At 43.1% G+C, this 20,667-nt stretch overlaps 1 protein-coding gene across 2 annotated transcripts in view; it reads left to right on the top strand.

Annotated features, from left to right (window-relative positions):
• Nucleotides 1-18,748, top strand: part of LOC121294044 (anion exchange protein 2-like) — a 79,637-nt gene extending 60,889 nt beyond the window's left edge. For both annotated transcript variants that reach the window (XM_041217581.1, XM_041217582.1), the window contains 5 exons: nt 5,484-5,641; nt 6,539-6,792; nt 10,887-11,056; nt 12,014-12,187; nt 16,205-18,748. In XM_041217581.1, coding sequence (XP_041073515.1) covers nt 5,484-5,641; nt 6,539-6,792; nt 10,887-11,056; nt 12,014-12,187; nt 16,205-16,285 — 837 coding nt within the window. In that variant the 3' untranslated portion in view covers nt 16,286-18,748. The remainder of the gene's footprint in view (nt 1-5,483; nt 5,642-6,538; nt 6,793-10,886; nt 11,057-12,013; nt 12,188-16,204) is intronic.
• Nucleotides 18,749-20,667: the final 1,919 nt, after the last annotated feature.

Genomic DNA, 20,667 nt, shown 5'->3' with positions numbered 1-20,667 from the left:
CATCATTGCGCTGCCTTGTGATATTTTGGTTGGCGGGCATGCGCAGAACAGCGCCCACCGACGGTTAAAGGGCCAGTACAGCCCACTAAAAGAGCAATTGTCAGCGATTTTGAGTGGCCCGTGCGCTTTTACGCGAGGCGCATGGGCCTCTCAGCCAGGCGGCCTTCATGTTTTTCATGCATTCGATATCCAGGGTGGGATAAAAGGCCCACAGGATGTTGGTAAGGTGAGGAGTTAGGAGTTTTGCTGTTAGTTGTTTGATGTTGGTTTAGAGATTGTTCCAGGCACTTTTTTGGTGTTGTAGAGAAATCTCTGATTTTTCAGCGTTTGCAGAGGCTCTCTGCCCAGAGGCAACCTTCTGTGCAGAAACCTGCGCAACCGCCTGTACAGAAATGAGGATTTTGTATGCTACTGGAGGGACCTCCCCTTCTGAGGAGAGGGCCAGGAGGGAGAGGGGGCCAGTTACCCACAGCACCATCCCACAGTTGGACCTATGGACTGGGAGGTGCACAGGAAGTACAAGGCAAAAGATTCTAGAGAAGACACCATTATCCAGCAGGCAGAGTGAACAGGCAGCGAGCGTGCTTTCTGGGCATGTCCGAGGTTCAGTACCGGAGAAAGCTCTGCCTCTTCCGGGACACTTTACTTCTATATGCGAAATGATCGGCCCAAAATTGCCTCCAACTGTGCAGGTGGCCACCCTATGACAGTGGCCCTGAAGGTGACGGTTGCCCTGAACATTTATGCCTCAGGTTCGTACCAGGGGTCAGTGGGGGAATAATGTGATGTCTCCCAATCGGCTGCCCACAGCTGCATCAAGCTGGTCACTGACGCACTGTTCTAAATGGACAGTACCTTCATTAACTTCAGGGCCGATGAGGCTAGCCAGGCAGAGCAAACCAGAGGTTTTTCTGCAATGGCAGGATTTCTGCACATTCAGGGAGCCATTGACTGCACGCATGTTCCCATAAAGACATCAGCGAGGGAACTGGGTGCCTTTGTAAATAGAAAGGACTTCCACTCTCTCAACATCCAGATTGTGTGTGACCACAAAAGCCAGGCACTACAGATCTGTGCCAGGTGTCCTGGAAGCTGCCATGATGCCTACATTCTGCATCATTCTCAGGTGCCAAGGCTGTTCATTGCTCCAGCACGCTTGGGTAGCTGGCTCTAGGATACAAAGGCTATCTGCTGAAAAGATGGCTGATGATGCCGCTGAGACACCCAAGGACTGCAGTTGAGGAGAAGCTACAAAAGCCTCCACAAGAGCAATAATTGAGAAGACCATATGCCTAGTCACGATGAGGTTTCGCTGCCCAGACCACTCACAGAGATCACTGCAATATCCTCCTGAGCGTGTCTCCCTTATTGTTGTTGTCTGCTGCACACTGCATAACCTTGCTCTGTGAAGTGGGGACCCATTGGAGGATGAAGACAGTGATCCTGTTCCATAGGCCGCAGAGCACGATTCAAGTGCTGAGCCTGAGGAGCAGCCTGAAGAGCCCCGCGTGTTGAGCAAGATCCAGATGTGGGGATGCTTATGCGGGGCAGGGAGACCAGGGAGACATTGATTCAGAGGGCTTTCAGTTAGGAATCCAAAACAAGGAGTCAAGGTGATGGCAAGGGAAATGCCACCTTGCTGGTTGTTGCTGATCAGGCACTCCTGTCACCCTCCACTCATCTCCCGACCTCTGCAGCCCTTTAAATGTGTGACTCACAACTCCCAACCCTCTTCCATAACAATTGCATGAAGCACACTAAGGCCATTGAATATTATGTAACATTTTAATAATGAAGGCAAAGATATATTTGCACAATTACACATGGGCCAAGGAGGAATTAATCACCAGTGAGACCCCTTATGTGATCAATGTGACTTAAATTTCCATTTGTGAGTGCTACATCTTGGTATTTCCCCCTTGCTGGCAGCTGGATTAGAGGCAGGCTGCTGGCTCTGATGCCCTGTCGGCCTTGATGACGTTGGCAGCCGTCCTCTGGTTGCTAGAGCCTGTGCAGGCCTCATCTGGGTGGGTGATCCCAGTGTCATGGCTGGGCACTCCTCAGTTGTCTTGGTCTCCTCAGATGCAACAATCACTGGCAGAGGGGGGGAAGAATTGCTGACATCGTCAGGAGTGCCTTGAGAGGAGCCCCCAGATGTGAGCTTCAGATCATCTGCCAACTTGAGGCTGGTTTGAACCTCCCTGCTCACCAGATGGAGGGGCAGCTAGCAGAGTCACGAGGTGCCTCATCCATCTCTCACATTGGCAGTGATCTGTTGAGTCACTGCCAACGTGTGGGCTTGCAGGTCTGAACGCAACTCCAGAAAGCCCCGATTGAGTTCCTGGACCTGCCTCTCCATGAGATTTGCCACTGTCTCTATGGAGGAACCTGTGCATTCAGAGCTCTAGGCCATCACAGTGCTCACACTCCGCATTGATTCCTCCAACACTTCTGAATGGACGAACAACAGACATAAGTGAATTTCATGTGTCAGTCCTACAACCACTGCCCTACATCTCCTATACCCTCCCCCAATCTCTTCCCTGTCCGCTGCACCTTGAAATGATTCCAGCTGATATTACGACTGGACAATTCAAATCCCTGAATGGCATCTGGCTTGATAGATCCTAACTTTTACTTTTTGTTTAGAAACTTGGAGGGCAGCTACTGAACAGTCACAGAGTGCGCTGATGTACCTTTAACAAAAGAATAAAACATTTATTAAAAAAAAAATGAACAATATTACACTACTCCTTCACCCACAACCATACCTTTACAGATATATACAGATTTGTAAGGATAACACAAGTTATAATATCTATCTTATACTCTAATGTTCACAGTAAGTATACAGTCCATGTAAACCAATAGTCAACCTGTGGTCAGACACACCACACTCCAAGATCAAGTGACAAATGCCACCCCAAGCAGGTGCTATGGATATCTTATCAGCCACTCCCATCTCCAGACATTTGTCACACCATGAGCCAGCCGGTCTCATGGAACTCCGTCTTTCTTTCCAAACTCAATGCTCAAAGAATTCGCTTTTGAATCTTCTCCCAAACAACACTTTCATTTGGTCATCTTCCACAAGGATCCATCTCTAATGTTTCAATCTCTTCTATGTTCCTTCCCCCTGGATTGCCATGTGCGTTCAAGCATCGCTTTCAGCACACTCTCTCTCAGATACTCAGCCTGCCAACAGAATATTACTGCTTCACAGGCCCTTAGAAAGGAATCACCAACCTTTAGCCATCTTCTCACAAGCCCACTTTGCCTGGATTTTGCTGCCCACAACTTTCTCTCTCTCAGAACCTTCTCCTCTGCTCTTTACTTTAACTGTTCCAGATTCCTGTCCCTGACCTTTGACTTAACTTAAAGGTCTTTTTGGGACCTCTCTCCTTTTCCTTTAGGACCTGCTCCCTGCAGTTCCCTCTCCGAGTAGATTGCTGACAACTTGGTATCTCCTTTGAGATCCAGAACTCACTCATTCACCGTTACTTTAACTTTAGAGCAACTCATCTAAGAAATAGAAATAGTCATACTCTGCTAGTATGTCCAGCTAGAGAGAGGCTTAAACTGCTCCCTTCACCTTAGAGCATAACCACCAACTGCACTCAAACTGTTTCCTGTTTCTCTGTCTCTGTGGGCTCCTTATTCCTGGGCAACAGCACAATTTTCCCTACTTTATTTTAACTTCCCCAAACCAGTTGAACGGTTGTAAAACCTCATTTAATTGTAGGTATGCAAACGAACCCACAGACTTGCAGACACCATTCTAAATTGACCGAAACCCAGGTTTCCCCACTCTTACTTACTAAAAACAATCTCTAGTTCCTAATAGCTCTTAGCTTCATCCAACACCCATGCCTCTCTGTGACCAGTGGACCCGGTTCCATGTTCACAGGACATCTCCAGTGCTTGCTCCTCCACTCGACTTAGGAGAAGGTGGTTTGGGGTCCCACCACCTGTCTGTCCTCACTCCTTTGCATTGTGGTACCTCTTCTCCTGTAAGGGCAAAATTGCTTTCATTAGTTCCCCTCTGCATGCCGGAGCATTCCAGCCTCCACCCCCTGCAAAAGGCAGGTTCAGTTGCCCTTCACATTGTTGCACCTCTCCCTGACATACATGCCAGCCATGGTCTATCAAGACACATGATTATGTGCCACATTATGCTCTGCATTTCACACCCGTGAGCATCAATAAGTGCTGCCACCCACAAAGACACCTATCCAACGTTCCAACTGGAATGAGTACTCACACTGACAGAGCACAGGAGGTCAATGCACCTTTTCCTACATTGGATCCACATTCTGTGAATGATGTCATGGCTGCTGACCAGGCCTGCCACCTCCGTCCGGGCCTCCTTCGTCACATGAACTGGCCTCCTCTTTCTGCCCCACAGCAGCAGGATGTCACGTCGGTCACTAACTGCCTCCAGCAAAACCCTAAGGCACTCATCAGAAAAACAGGGGGCAGACTGGTTCCGGGCATTTCCATTGTGCCCGGCAATGGCTCCAGATAGTGATGAAATTCTGGAGACAGTGGCAGCACTCTAACTCAAGTGATGTGTCAAAAAATGCGATTTCCAAAGCAGCACCCTGAGGCTCTTGAGTGCAGACTTTTAGCCTTCAGGGAGCTCAATTTAAATCCCCCGCCTACACCCTTACGGCTCCCAGGGCCTGCCCTCTTCCTGTCCATGCTGGCAGCACTGAGCCTGTCTCAGTTAATTGACCAGCCAGCAGGAAATTGATGTCAGGAGCTGATCGCAGGCGGGAGCAGATTCCACATCCACTTCCAGTCCCGCCGATCTCATTCGCTGGACAGGCTAAAAATTCAGGTCTTTTTTTCTTTACTTGCTCCACTACTACCTCCTTTTGCCTTTCACCATCATCCCTTTTGTCACTTAATCTCAGGATTCCACCCTATCACTGATCTTCTCTTTCATTCTTTATCCCATCCCCCCCCCCTTTCCCTGCCTCTGTCCTTGTTTAAAACCTATTACACCAGTAATTTCTTCCATATTTGATGAAAGATCATTAACCTGAAAAGTTAACTCTGTCCTGCCTCCACAGTATTTTCAGCATTTTCTGTTATTATTTCATATTTCCAATGTCTGCAATGTTTTTCTTTTATACTCTATGTTTTGTCTGTTCTTGATTGGTTACACTCCAGCAGTACCATGTACCTAACTGGGAAATCCTAAAATTTGGTTCTGGCCAACCTTTGCCCAAATGCTCTGACATCAGATAAAATATGGGAAAGCTCCACAGGCTGAGAACCTGTACTGCACATCATATATTTAAAAAGGCTGTGCTTCTGTGGATTTATCAGTAATTTGGTTCAGAGTCTCTTAAATTTGAAGTTGGTTTTTGCACAAATCAGCTGTCCAAAACTAAAACCGAACTGAAGATGTTGATTATTATATGTATGTTTGTTTACTTTGCAAAGCAACTTACTCCATTTAATTCTTTTCATTATAGAAACTCTTTGTTCCAGACGGTCTTCAGGTGACAAGCCCCAAAAAAAGAGACTGGTTCATTGACCCTCTTAAAAACTTCCCCTATTGGATGATGGCTGCCTCAGTTATTCCAGCCATCCTGGTTTTTATCCTTGTCTTCATGGAATCTCAAATCACAACGTAAGTATTTTGAAGGCAGTATCCAAAGCCTGAAGCATTGGTAAAGGTGTATTCAAGTTGAATGAGCCATTGCTTCAAATGCTGCTCCAAAGTTCTCTGAAGAATATCCTTGACTGAAAGCCAGGATGAGAAATGACATTATCGAGTATATGTTTTCTTCTTTCAAATTTCTTTGTACTGTAAGGGTTGTTTCCTAGGACCTGAAGAGTGGCTATCTACAGAAGTAAGCATGGCAAGTCAGAACTACAAAGGTGTAATTCATTGGGTTTTATTTATTGTTAATTTTAATCATGTTCGGAACCAATAAAAAATCTGACATTATCTATCAACTCCCCCACTCCTGTCACACATCTGATTTACATAATTTCATCAATGCCTCTGTTACCTCTAAACTCAATGATTCTAACGCTCACCTGGCTGGCCCACAAATTCAAATTTAAAATTCTTATCCTTGAGGTTAAGTTACTTCATGTTCTTGTATATTTCTATATTTTGTAAATTCCCTGAGCCTTATAACCATGCACCTCAGAACTCCATTCATTTGACTCTGGCCTTTTGTATATTCTGCTTCTTTTCACGCTGTCATTGGCAGCCATGACATCAACCATCTAGGACCTGCGCTCTGGAATTTCCTTCCCAAATCCTTCCATCTTTTCATCTTCTTCTTCTCCTCTAAGGATCTCAATAAAACCTATTCATTTGACTACGTTTTTGATCACCCTTTCTACTATCTTCTTCTTTAGTTTGGGGTCCAAATTGGTCCCATCACATGGACATTTTGAAATGATTTTCTCTGTTAAAGTCCCTACATAAATGAATCAGGGGAGTAAATAATGACCTCAGATTGGTGTTAAAGTGCAACTGTTACTGGTCTAACCTGTCCTTTGTGTCTTTTAGACTTATTGTCAGTAAGGCAGAGCGGAAGATGGTGAAAGGCTCTGGATTCCACGTGGACTTGCTGTTGATTGCGGTAATGGGTGGAATTAGTGCCTTTTTTGGAGTGCCTTGGCTTAGTGCTACCACTGTGAGGACAGTCACCCATTGCAATGCCCTGACTGTGATGAGCAAATCTGTTGCACCAGGTGACAAGCCCCAGATTCAAGAAGTAAAGGAGCAGAGAATAACTGGACTAGTGGTTGCTATTCTAGTAGGTGAGTAAGGACGGAATAATCAGTGTAGGGCTTAATACTTGGTACTTCAGTAAATTAGATACTTTAGGTAAAGGATTTAGTGGGGCAAGCCTGTCACTTAGGAGCATTCTTCAGTAAGTTGTATTCCATGTTGTCAGTCACTTGGAGGCATCCTCAGTCCTTTATGCCCTGGGAGATCAGTCACAGGCTCACTCATAATAGGTTTATTAATGCATGACTATGACACACAGCATATGGTTAATAACCATTGGAATACTTATGTTATATTTGTTATTATTTTTGCATTTATTTTTCCAAATTCATTCCTCACAAGGTTTGTTGTTTGTGACTCTGCACATCTCAGAATGGGTCAGAACTCAAGTCACAGACCTTTTCACTCTCCATCCTTCTCAATCTCACCCACTGCTGCTCCATAATTAACTGGCATTTTTGTGGTGAAGTAAAGTTTTTCAGGGCAATATTATGCTTTTGTTTCAGTTTTCACTGAACACTTCTGCATTTTTAATTAATAACTTATATCTATAAAACAACATGCAAAAGATGTAAAATAGATGCAATTTCAGAAAGGTTTAACACAATTGATTTGGAAACTCAGTGTGTTAGTGTGTTATGGTAAACTTCAGCTATCTGTCTCAAGCATTACTGCACTTAGGAGGATTTTCCATAGGAAGCTGTGAGCAAGCAGAGGAATTTATTTCTTAGTGCAGTTTGAAACTCCAATTGTGATGTTGCACATTTTGCATCACAACAGTGCCTTATCATATTTCTCAGAGCCATTCGAAGCACTTCACAACCAATTAATTGTGTACATGTAGTAGCTGTTATTGTGTTGGTGAAAGTGGCAGACATCTTGCGCAATTGATGCTGCCAAAGTCAGTCGTGAGATGATGGGCGTGTTGGATGCAGGACAAATATTGCTTGGAGCATCAGAGGAACACCATGTTCTCCAAATACTGCAATACACAGAAAGACTTGCATTTCTATCGTGCCTAATACATCCCAAGCACCTTACAGCTAATGAATAATTTGTTTGAAGTGTAATTAACATTTCACTTGAAGGAAGCCAAGCAGCATTCACTTGGTGCTAAAACTTTCCCACTTAAACGGAAGAATGCAACCCACTAAGATAAGGTGGGAAATGCAGCAGCCGATTTGTGCACAGGAAGCTCCCACAAACAGCAATGTGATCATGACCAGATTGCTGTTTTAGTGCTGTTGGTTGTGGTATAAATATTGGCCAAGGTACCAAAGAGAACACCTCTACTTTGGATAGTGCCATAGGATCTTTTACATTCATCTGTAAGGGCAGATAAGGAGCTCCCCAGCGTTGGATTGGGGGGGTACCCCAAAGATGCGCTGGGAAACCCCACTCAGAACTTCACAGATAAGCGTTTGCAAGGCAATTGCCCAGAAGCTCAAACTTTCTCTAGGCAATTGCCCTGTGCTGGAAACAATCCAAAAATGCAACTTAAATCATAAACTTCAGATGGTTCCACTCTTCTAATTTCTTGGTAACTATTGTAAAGATCCAGACCGAAATTCGCATTGGACTTCCCCCACATGCCCGACCCCCCAGAGGACTACCCTCACACCACCCCCCCACGACTATCCACCCCCCCACCGCATGGTATTCCCATACCCCCAAGCCCCCATGGGATTCCACCCATTCGTGAGCCTTACTCTCACCCCCTGCTCAAATCGCTCTCCCAGGACCCGACTGGATTCCCACCACTAACCCAACCCCCTCCCCATATCCAACCCAACCCGACCCCCTCTCCCCACAAGCACAACCAGACCCGATCCCCCCCACCACTGAGGTCTGACCCCCACCCCACTCCCCACAACGTCCACCCCCCCCACCCCCGCACCGAGGTCCAACCCCCTCCCCATCCAAAAGTCCGAACCTCCCCCCCACACTAGACCTCCGATTCCCTCCACCCTCCAAATCCTATCCACTTATCTTAGCATTTGTCCCAGCAAAACTGGAGTCAATGGGGATCGGGAAAAACTTACTGCTGGTTGGAGCCAGACCCAGCAGAAAGGAAGGAGGTTGTGGTTGTTGGAGGTCAGTCATCCCAGCTCCAGGACATCACTACAGGAGTTCCTCAGGTTAGTGTCCTAGACCCAACCATCTTCAGCTGTTTCATCAATGACCTTCCTTCCACCATAAGGTCAGAAGTGGGGATGTTCGCTGATAATTGCACAATGTTCAGCACCATTTGCAACTCCTCAGACACTGAAGCAGTCCATGTCCAAATGCAGCAAGAACTGGACAATGTCCCAGATTTGGGCTGACAAGTGGCAAGTAACATGCAGGCCACACAAGTGCCAGGCAATTTAACATCTCCAACAAGAGAGAATCTATCCTTGACATTCAATGGCATTACCATTGCTGAATCCCCCACTATCAACATCCTGGGGATTACCATTGACCAGAAACCGAAATGGACTAGCCATATAAATACTGTAACTAAACAGCAGGTCAGAGGCTAGGAATCCTGTGGTGAGTAACTCACCTCCTGACTCCCCAAAGTCTCTCCACAATCTACAAGTTACAAGTCAAGAGTGTGGTAGAATACTCCCCACTTGCCTGGATGAGTGCATCTCCAACAACACTCAAGAAGTTTGACACCATCCTGGACAAAGCAGCCTTCTTGATTGGCACCACATCCACAAGCATTCACTTCCTCCACCACTGACACACAGTGGCAGCAGGGTGTACCATCTACAAGATGCACTGCAGGAACTCACCAAGGGTCCTTTGACAGCACCTTCCAAATCCTTGACCACTACCATCTAGAAGGACAAGGACAGCAGATAAATCGGAACACCACCAGCTGCAACTTCCCCTCCAAGCCACTCACCATCCTGACTTGGAAATATATCGCCATTCCTTCACTGTTGCTAAGTCAAAATCCTGGAACTCCCTCCGTAACAGCACTGTGGGTGTACATACACCACGTGGACTGCAGGGGTTCAATAAGGCAACTCACCACCACCTTTTCAAGGGCAATTAAGGATGGGAAATAAATGCTGGCCTAGCTAGCAAAGCCCACATCCCTTAAATGAATAAATGAAAAGACACTTACCTTCTCCTTGGCCTGTCAAAGATCTTTAAATTTCACTGGGACCTTTAACTTACCTGGTTTGCGGCAGCTAGTCATATAAAAAAGGAGACACGTTCTCCCTTACTTTGATGGAGCTAGACTTCGACGCTGGGCCTTGGGGACAAGCCGTACTACCTGGATCTCGCCCAACCTGAGTAGGAAGATCTGGTGAGACAGAATAGGAAGAAAAATCTTGTAAGTATTTGAACACGGAGTGGCAATCTGACACTGATTGCCACTTTGAGGAAGTTACAGCCCAAGATCTTGGTTTAATGTCTTATCTGAAAAGCAGCACCTCTGACAGTGCAGCACTCTCTCAATACTGCACCAGCGTGCCAACCTAGATTTTGTGCTCAAGTCTCTGAACCTGAGCATTTCATGACCCTCTACCTGAAACATCAGGACAAGAAGATGGGACCTTAATTTAACATTTCACTTGAAAGAAGACAGGCAGCATTCCCATCCCCTGAAACTTTCCTACTGAAGCGGAAGAAGGCAACCCACTGAGACACGCTCATTCAGAACCAGTTTGATATTTTGCTTAGCGTGTGAAACCACCTCATGAAAAAATCTTATCCCACTTAAGCCAACTACATTTTAAAAAGTTAAAAAATGAATAATAGTCCTGGCAGACTATTGTATCTCTTTTAAGCTTCTAACCATAGGAGAGAGTCAACAGTTCAATTAGTTGTTTTTCACTATTAGAAAAACTGCCAGTATTCAGGTGCCAGTATGCAGAGAATGTGTATGTGTCTAAGGACCCCATCACAAAGACAACTTTCCTGTGACAAACAGAGCTGTGAGTAAGCCGTATAACTCAGTCCTAGCCCTCATATTGCATCTGTAATACAACTATCATGTGACCATTCATTGTAAATGGTGAATTCAATTTCAGGCCTGATCTGTTTCAGCAAACAAGAATACAGTTTGTTTGTAATTCTATCTGAATTATCATCCTCTCAATATGTTGAATGGTCTAATTTTCAGGCTTGTCTATTGTGATTGGAAATGTTTTGCGTATGATCCCACTTGCTGTCCTCTTTGGAATCTTTTTGTACATGGGAGTGACATCTTTGAATGGAATTCAGCTGTTCGATCGTTTACTCCTACTCCTGGTCCCACCTAAGTACCATCCAGACTATGTCTATGTCCGCAAGGTAAGTTCTTACATTGAAATAGTTTCATCCACTGAAGAGTCAGGTGATTAGTCACAATGGGTCAGATTTTGCTGTAGCAGGAACAGTGAGGCTAACAGCTAAAGTGTAAATTGGACAGCAGTTTTCAGCACTAAACATGCACAAACTCCAAAGTCATGAAGTTGTTGAAATTATAAAGTTGCTGTTTGAGTTGCCTTGCTCTTCCAGAAGCTAAACCGGTATTTTAATGAGAGACGCAGCATTGAAATACATGGAATGGTGTAACGTTGCACTCCTTACATGATAGGTACACACTAAGCTCATGAGAAATAATTAGGGATTGTACGTTCCAGTAAATGTTTGGCAGTGATAAGTTTTAATACCGGCCAAACAATTCCTCTGACGCTGATTTTTTTTTACAAGTTTGGAGATTCATTCCTTCAGGTTTTGATTATTATGAGATATATAAAAATAAAAAAAGTAAATAAACCATTTTTCTGCCACTTTAATCTCTCTCTCAATTAATGCCACCTTTCGATCCCATCTTTATTTCAGTTTCTGTAAATGATTTGGCACAAATTAAATATTCTAACCTATCCAGAATCTATGCTTTTCATTAAGTAATTGATTGAAGAATCATCAAAGGGATACAGAGTTCCGTGTCTTATTCACACAGGTCTCAGGGATCCTGCAGAGGGTTTTGCTCAGAAAGAGGAAGTTTGAGTGTAAAACCTCACAGAAAGCAAATGCAGTGAATGGCTGCCCCTATTATTAGTCACAAAATATGGCGCAATGAATATTGCACCTTGTTTCAAGGTCACCAGCAAAGTCATTGGCAAATCTGATCTAGAATAACTGAGGAGCAAAAACATAATAAAATGTACCTTTTTCTGCACGTTCATTCCTCCAGGACTGAATATAAATCATCTGGATTCTTCTAGAATACTACTTCTCAATGTTTCTATGTTTATTACCTAGGTTCGCACCAGGCGTATGCATTTGTTTACTATCATTCAGATTCTAATCATTGCAATCCTGTGGGCAATCAACAAGTCTGATGCAGCCTTGGCTTTCCCCTTCGTGCTCATTCTTACTGTTCCCCTCAGAATGTTTGGACTCAGCAGGATCTTCTCAAAAGTAGAGATGCAAAGTGTAAGTATCTAAATACCTGAGTAAGAAATCTTTCTGAACTTTTCTTCCCTAAGAAATTATAAGCCTATGGAGCCTAACTCCATGATAATAGAAGTTTGGTATCTGCTTTCAAGGAGACAGATAGTGTTGCCAACTCTCCAGGATTATCCTGGAGTATTCAGGAATTGGAAGTTAATATCCAGGACACCATTACAAAGAAAAACAGGGAGAAAAATCATTGCGACGTTAAAAAATTGGTTTAAAAATAAATCTTTGACCGCTTTTGCTTGCTTGTTCTAAAAATATGGACAGAATTATCCAATCGAGTAAGGGAGAGTTTATTTGCTTCTCAATTGACCTAGGCATGAGCATAGATATATTATTGGGAGAGTGGGGGTAGGGCAATTGGAGACAGGTAGTCATGCAATGAAACCTCTAGGAACACATCCAACCAGAGAGGCAATCCTAAGAGACAGGTCACTCCTGTCCATTCTTTGTGAGGCAGGTCTGCATTGGCTTTCATTTTTTGCTCTCCAGGAGGCAGGCCTTCTGCCTTTTTTAAGGAAAAAGAACTTCAACCTTCTTCTATTTGTTCTCATCGAGACAGCTACCTTATATTATTGTGCCATAATTAAAAGATAAGCAATTTTATGGGCTGGAAATGTCTCTTGCTTCTTGATAAAACTCTCGTTCCATCATCCCAGCATCCATGAACTTGCCATTGTACTTCATCAGAATCAATTTTGGTGTTGGCTATCAAATATGTTTAGAAAACATTTTGTCAGTATAGGCAGTCTGTTGGAGTATCTGAAAAAGAAAGTCACCACTGAAACTAATTAAACTGAAACAGCTTCCAGGGTCAGAAACAACAAAATTCTGGAAATGCAGGATGTGTAAACATATCAGGACATTGCCATGCAAATATTCAATCATATTCACACTGACATCCCATTTGATTATCAGAAATATTACCTGAACTGGATACAGATCTGCTATTTGCACTATCTTTGCCCACAGTCACACTATCGCTTTTGTTTCATTGTGACATAATTTGGGTCCAGGTTAATACAAAAGTGGTAACGCATCATAGGAGACTACAAGGGTGCTGAAGCTGCAACATTTAGGCTCCTTCCATGAGGCTGTCTCTCAATACTTAGGGCGGGATTTTCCAGTCCCATCACTTATGGACATCGTCACAGGCTGGACCGGAAAATTTGGGGAGCCGTTAACAGTCAACGGCTCTCCAAATTTTCTCATCCTGCCTGCGATGATGCTTGCCAGTTTCAGGGCAAGAAAATCAGTGTTTGTGCATAGTGCTCCTGCTCCTCCAAGTCCCACATTCAAAGTATTTTTAATAAACTTAGCTTTTAGGTGGTCTGCAACAACCCATTATTACCTGTTAAGCCATGTCTTTTTTCTGAATGCAGCCACCACCTGCTGCCTCAGAGGAAACAAATATTACAGGTAGGCTGGGCCCCTATTTGCATGTACAATAGGCCTTTCAGAATATTATTCATAGAAGTCTGGTTGTCTTTGTACATGAATCACAGAAAGTTGACTTACAGATCATCGCCAATCCTGCCTTCTCCATGGAACATCACCTTGACATGGTGGAGAAGCTTGTGCGTCCTGACAATCCCTTGAGCGATGCCTAGAGATCTCCTTGCTCCTAGTAGGCCCACCCATGAGGGCAAGGTCAGGGGTGGTGCCAGACAAAGTGCAGTCCAAAAGGTCCTCAATGGTAGAACAAGTGAAGAAAGACTGTTCTTCTCACCAGCTGCAAAGGTGGAAGAAACTTGCAGTTGGATTGGGGGATCTTAATATTCAGAGAAACCTGGGTGTCTTTGTACATAAATCACAGAAAGTTAACATGCTGGTACAGCAATTAGAAGGCACATGGTATGTTAGCCTTTATTGTAAAATGACTAGACTATCTGAGTAAAAAAGTCCTGTTGCAATTATATAGAGCTTTGGTGAGATCACATCTGGAGTATTGTTTAGCTTTGGTCACCTTATCAAAGGAATGATATACTTGCCTTTGAGACAGTGCAATGAAGATTCACTGGACTGAATCCTTGGATAAAGTGATTATCCAATGAGGAGAGACTGAGTAGACTGTATTCCCTACAGTTTCGAAGAATGAGAAGTAATCTCATTGAAACATATAAAATTATTAAAGTGATTGACAGCTGGGAGGGTGTTTCACCTGGCTTGGGAGTTTAGAAGTAGGAGAAAAAGTCTCTGTGAGACCTTGGGCATTTAGGAGTAAGATAAGGAGAAATTCCTTTACTCAAAAGGTTATGAATCCTTGCAATTCTCCACCCCAAAGGGTTGCAGGTGCTCAGTTATTGAGTATATTCAAGATATACTCAATATATCTTGATATCGATCAATAGATTTTTAGATACCAAGAGAATAAAGGGATTTGGGGATAGTGCCGAAATGTGGAGTTGAGGTAGAACACCAGCCATCATCTCAGTTAATAGCGGAGCAGATTCGAAGACCCGAATGACCTATTACTATCTTATATGTTCATAATCATGATAGGATATCCTTTGTCCTTGCTTTCCACCAGACTTATCTTTGCATTATCCAGATTATCTTTTACCTTTTCTTCCAGCTCCACTGCAATGCTGCCACCAAACACATCTTCCCTTCCCCACCCCTGCAGCATTCCAAATGGACTGTTCCCTTCATGAGACCCTGGTTTACTCATCCAACATCCTCACCAATCTCTCCTTCTGCATCAGGAAAGCCAAACAGAGGCTAGCCATCTGTTTTGTGAAACATTTTTGTTCTGCCCACAGCAACCGCCACCCCCTTCTGCATTCCCCAAGCTCCCTGTTCACTTAGCATTTTGATTCCCCATCCCACTCCCAGTCTGACCCCTCTGTCCTTACCCTTATACTCTGTTTCAATGAAGCTCAACCTAAGTCCATGAAACAGCATCTTATTTTTCCAGCCTCTCTCATTATCATTGACTTTTACACCTTTGGACCTTAACTATTACTCCATTTTTTTCTGCTAGCAGTAGGTGCCGGTGATGAGGGATAGGTGTATCGGTATTTCTAAAGATGGGAAAGAGATCAGGTTAGCACTTGTTTTGGGCTCTCTTGTTGGAACAATATCAATAGTAAATCTGGAATTGAAAGCATGTCTCAGTAATGGTGACCATGAAACTATCATCGAACCACATAAAAACCAATCTGGTTCACTAATGTCCTTTAGGGAAGGAAATCTGCCACCCTTACCTGTTCTGGCATACATGTGACTCCTAATCCACAGAGGCTGACTCTCCACTGCCCTCTGAAATAGCTAGCAAGTCACTCAGTTTAAGAGCAATTAAGGATAGTTAACAAATGCCAGCCTTGCCAGTGACTCCCACACCCCATGAAATAATTAAAAAGAAATACCGTGGTCTGCACCCTTGAGAGCATCTGCTTTGTTTCATCCACCAGATATTAATTCTTCCTTTTCTACCTGTCTACCTTTACTATTCATGCTTTCTTTGTATCTTTTGTATTTCTTTGATTTCCTTCATTATGTCTTCTGTTAATATCACTTTTGCCATTTAAAAATCTCCTGTTTGTCACCCAAGCACTTACCAGACCATTGTACTGCTTTTGCTAGGCAAGCATTTTTCTTCTTTTTCTTCCACTTTTCCCTTGTTCTGTTCCTTTTTAAAGGCTGTTCATCTGTAATATCTTCCAGCCTTGACATAGGGTCTGACACCTAAGATGACAACTTCTATTTCTCCAGAGATGCTGCCTGACCTGCTGAGAGTTTCCAGCATTTTCTGTTTTTGCTGTTAGAATTCCAGCATTTGCACTGTTTTGCTTGTTGTTTCGAGTAGCATCAATGCTTGGCAATAATTTGCTCATGTCAAAATTTACTCTTGATATTTTTAAATGTAAAAAGTAAGTCGATAATGAGCTTTCAGTAAAATAGTTTAGTCTCATTGCTGCCTCAAGATGGCGGCATTTATATACCCATCCAGGAACACAGTGAAGTAACAGTGCTTTGATTTGTTTTATGAAGCTGGATGGCGATGAAGCAGAGCCTACCTTTGAGGAGAAGGAAGGAGTGGATGTTTATGATGAGACAGCAATGCCAAACTAAGCCTCAGGCCCATACAGGATGCAACTTTGCAATGCAGCTCAAGAGACAGCAGAAACATTCACCTTTGTCTGGCTTATTATTCTTTGTTAATCAATGAAAATCTGCATAATAGCCAAAGGAGAGGATGAGTGACTCTAGTCCAATATAATAATGATGTAATCAATGCTTTAGTTTTTAGTTTTAGCTTTAGAGATGTACAATTGTCAAAATACGATACGACCCAGTAGTTGGGGCTAAATGAAAACACATTGTGGCTATGGTAACCTGATTTAGAAATTTGATCAAAATTCCCCATGTTTAAAAGAAGAAAGTAAGAGACTAATTCACAAGAAATATGACTATATGCTCTTTGTCCAAAGATACCAGAGTTTTCTCTATTAAGACCAGGATTCAAATGGAATGTTAAGTAATCATTGCTGGCTCCATTTGAGTCAATCTAATAATGCCTTTGCCCATTTTGATTTCAGTTCCATTGCAAGTAATGTTACTGAAGCTCCAGATGGCAATATTAAAGAGCTATCACTATCACATCATGCTCAAACTAATTATATTACATTCCAATGTGCAATTGTAAATCTTACAGAATGTTATTTTTTTACACTGATTTTATAGGCTAAGTTCAAAATGCAGAATTATTCACCTTGTTGCAAGTTTTGAGTAACTGTGTTTCCATAAAGAAATCAAATATACCTTGTAAAATAATTTTATTGTGTTCATAATTATTTTACAAATTTGACTTTAGAGAAATCAGATGAAATTTATCGTTTTGGGGTTGGTAGTGCCCAAGTGTATGATAGAAAACCCCTGAAGAGTTTTGTCAGCCTTGATATTTATGGGGAGAGGTGGCGTGTGTGTGCGGGGTGGTGACAGGGGTGGAGGGTGAAGTGGTGTGGGACATCCCAGAAGTGCCAGGAATGCAGAGGTGCTGCCGCATTTAATGGCAAGACTTCATTAGTTTTTTCCTTCATTTCCCACTTGGTGGCCAGTCAGGTTGACAGTCGAGAAGCAAGTGATAGAAGGCCGCTGCCAAGGACCATTAATGACAGATCCTGGTAACTGGGAATATCACAGGTTGGTGTGGGAAGTGGTGGGTGGAGGGAAGAGATGACCATTAGGAGGGAGGGAGATCAGGAAACATTGTAGATTGATGGTTGTGGTAGTGGTTGGAGAGCAGGGAGGAGAAGATAGCCAGACTGACAATCAGGAGGGAGGGAGACCTGGAAACAACACATATTTGAAGGGGGGGGGGGGGGCGGTGCAGCGGTGGGAGTTTATCACAGCAAATTAGTTGCCTGAAGGGAAACACTCTGGCTTCACTTGGCCCACAAGCAGTGCTATAAGTAGCACTCAGCTGCTGGATCCAGCTGCTCCCACTGCTGGGAAACCTAGCTGACCCCAGAGTTAAGTTTAAATTGCTGTCAAAATATCAGAAATGGAGCCTTCTTTACATATTATAATGCTGGACACACCCCTTCAGAGTGGGTTGTTCGGATGCCCCAAAACACACTGCCATTAAAACAGAAGCAGGCATGCTCACAGCAGGTTGGGGTCAGGTTTTGTAAATTTTCGCACCCTCTCCTGTCCATCCTGTGGAGGGGAGGGGATGGTGTGGGGGAGGATTAAAACCCAAAATCCCCTTAGTCTTTCTGAGTATCACGTGTTGTTCTGGATAGTTTAGTAAGTGATTTGTTCCTAGATCCATTTGAAGAAGGAACTTCTGTGCTTTAAAATGCTTCGTGAACAGAATATATATATATAATATATATATTATATGTATATATATTTATATATATATGCTGAATAATGTTTTAAGTAAATGGCTAGACTTAAAAGGAAAGCAGTTTATTTTCTCTGTCAAATATTTTATTCAAATGATATGCTTTTAAAAAATATAGCTGCTTCATTCAAGATCCAGTTAAGCTGCCTGATTCCTTTGTGTGTGTGTTTTTTTTTAATTTTGTAGTATACCTTACTGACACATTTAATTATTGACCCATTCAACAAATTTGTTTTGATGATTCATCCCATATTACTTCTCCACACAACAGTATCAAATAACATCATTTCATTCTTCCCACTGTTAGACTATATGTAAGGTAGAAATACCTCTTGTATATCTAAACTTCATTTCTGATTGGGTTATGTTCAGGTTAAGCATGATGGCATATCAGAGGAAGGAAAGCACATGCCATAATAAAAAGCCAAGTTTCCATCACTCTTAAAACAGTTCAATTTAGAATTATTCATCATTTAGTCAGGCACTGTTGAAATGGTACTGTTAAAGTTTCCCCCATCACACTGCATAGTGAACATTTGTGAAAAATATTGTGGTAGTGAGAGATGAAGAGATGGAGATGAAGACATCTTCCTGAAGATAAATTGATAATCCTATGTTTACTTAATGCTGTGCTTTATTCAGTTTGCATTGTCTTTTTAAAAAAATAAAGATTATATATGTTTGAACAATCTCAAACTGCCATTTTTTTTTTGCCAACACAAAGAAGCCCAGTATCTCTGAAAACAACAAAAGTTCCTCCAGTTAATGACTTACTTTCTTCAGCCTGAACTAGTTTCCAAACGATTTAATATCTGCGCCAATAGGTTAATTCAATGTGACTATGTATGTAAAAGTATCTGGGCTTTTTCTTTAATAGTTCATAACATAAGGTTTCCAACACAGCTTGTAAAAGGCATCTTAATTTTTTTGTTCTTACGGAGGTAGGAACACCGCAAGAGTTTTTGAAAACAAGAATATACCACATGAGGGTGCTATTGACTTATTCTCCATTACCTCCACCTGCGAAGGTGGGCAGAGGTAATGCTTTCATCCATTAGTCCATTTTTCTGTAAACAATATACCTCAAAAACTGATGGACAGATTTCAATGAAATTTGGTACACAGATAGAACATGGCCTAAGGAGCAAGTGATTAGTTTTTGGTGGTGATGCAGATCCAGGTCCTGGAATTTTTTTTTAAAGGGCCCTTTAACATTGGAAGATAGGGCAAGTTGACTTTTTTTTACAATGTTGTGAGTTGTTTTATTTAGAATGTTGCTGATTGTTTTAGAATGTTATGGATTGTCTCAGCTGTTGTGATGCAATTTGTCCCAGCTGTCAAAATGTGAACAAAGTTTTCAGAGCAGGTCGTTGGATGCAAATTGGCCTGATGCCTCCTCAGTGAGATAAAAATTCCTAATGGGAAAGTTTTAATTTTTCAGCTTTGTAGTTACAGAGCATTAACCCATCAAGGAAAAGCCTCAGGAAGCGCTGCATAATTGTCATAGCATAGTGTCAACACTGTGGCGGAGGTATTTGTTTTTTGTTTATCCATGGGATGTGGGCATCTCTGGCTAGGCCAGCATATATTGCCCATCACTAATTGCCCTTGAGAAGGAAGTGGTGAGCTGCCTTCTTGAACCATTGCAGTCCATGTGGTGAAGGTGCACCCACAGTGCTGTTAGGGAGGGAGTTCCAAGATTTTGACCTAGCGACATTGAAGGAACAGCCATATATTTCCAAGTCAGGATGGTGAGTGGCTTGGAGGTGGTGGTGTTCCCTTGCATCTTCTGCCCTTGTCCTTCGAGATGGTAGTGGTTGTGGGTATGGAAGGTACTGTCCAAGGAGGCTCTGTGAGTTCCTGCAGTGCATCTTGTAGATAGTACATATTGCTGCCACTGTGCATCAGTGGTGGAGGGAGTGAATGTTTGTTGATGGGGTGCCAGTCAAATGGGCTGCTTTGTCCTGGATAGTGTAAAGCTTCTTGAATGTTGTTGGAGCTGCAGTCCTCTAGGCAATTGGGGAGTATTCCATCACACTCCTAACTTGTGCCCTGCAGATGGTGGGCAGGCTTTGGGGAGTCAGGAGGTGAGTTACTCATTGCAGGATTCCTAGCCTCTGACCTGCTCTTGTAGTCACAGTATTTATATGGCTAGTCCAATTCAGTTTCTGGTCAATGGCAAACCCCAGGATGTGGATAGTGGGGGATTCAGCGATGGTGATGTCATTGAATGTCAAGGGGCGATGGTTACATTATCCCTTGTAGGAGATGGCACTTGTATGGCACACATGTTACTTGCCACTTTTCAGCCCAAACCTAGAGATTGTCTATGTCTTGCTGCATTTGAACATTGACTGCTTCAGTATCTGAAGTGTTGCAAATGGTGCTGAATATTGTGCAATCATCAGCGAACAGCCTCACTTCTAACCTTATGATGGAAGGAAGGTCTTTGATGAAGCAGCTGAAGATGGTTGGGCCTAGGACACTGCCCTGAGGAACTCCTGCAGGGATATCCTGGAACTGAGATGATTTACCTTCAACAACCACAACCATCTTCCTTTGTGTTAGGTGTGACTCCAACCAGCGAAGAGTTTTCCCTGATTCC

Source organism: Carcharodon carcharias, chromosome 23, assembly GCF_017639515.1.
Source record: "Carcharodon carcharias isolate sCarCar2 chromosome 23, sCarCar2.pri, whole genome shotgun sequence".
NCBI lineage: Eukaryota > Metazoa > Chordata > Chondrichthyes > Lamniformes > Lamnidae > Carcharodon > Carcharodon carcharias.
Note: the sequence above shows the minus strand (reverse complement) of the source record. Positions and strands in the feature narration are given on the sequence as shown.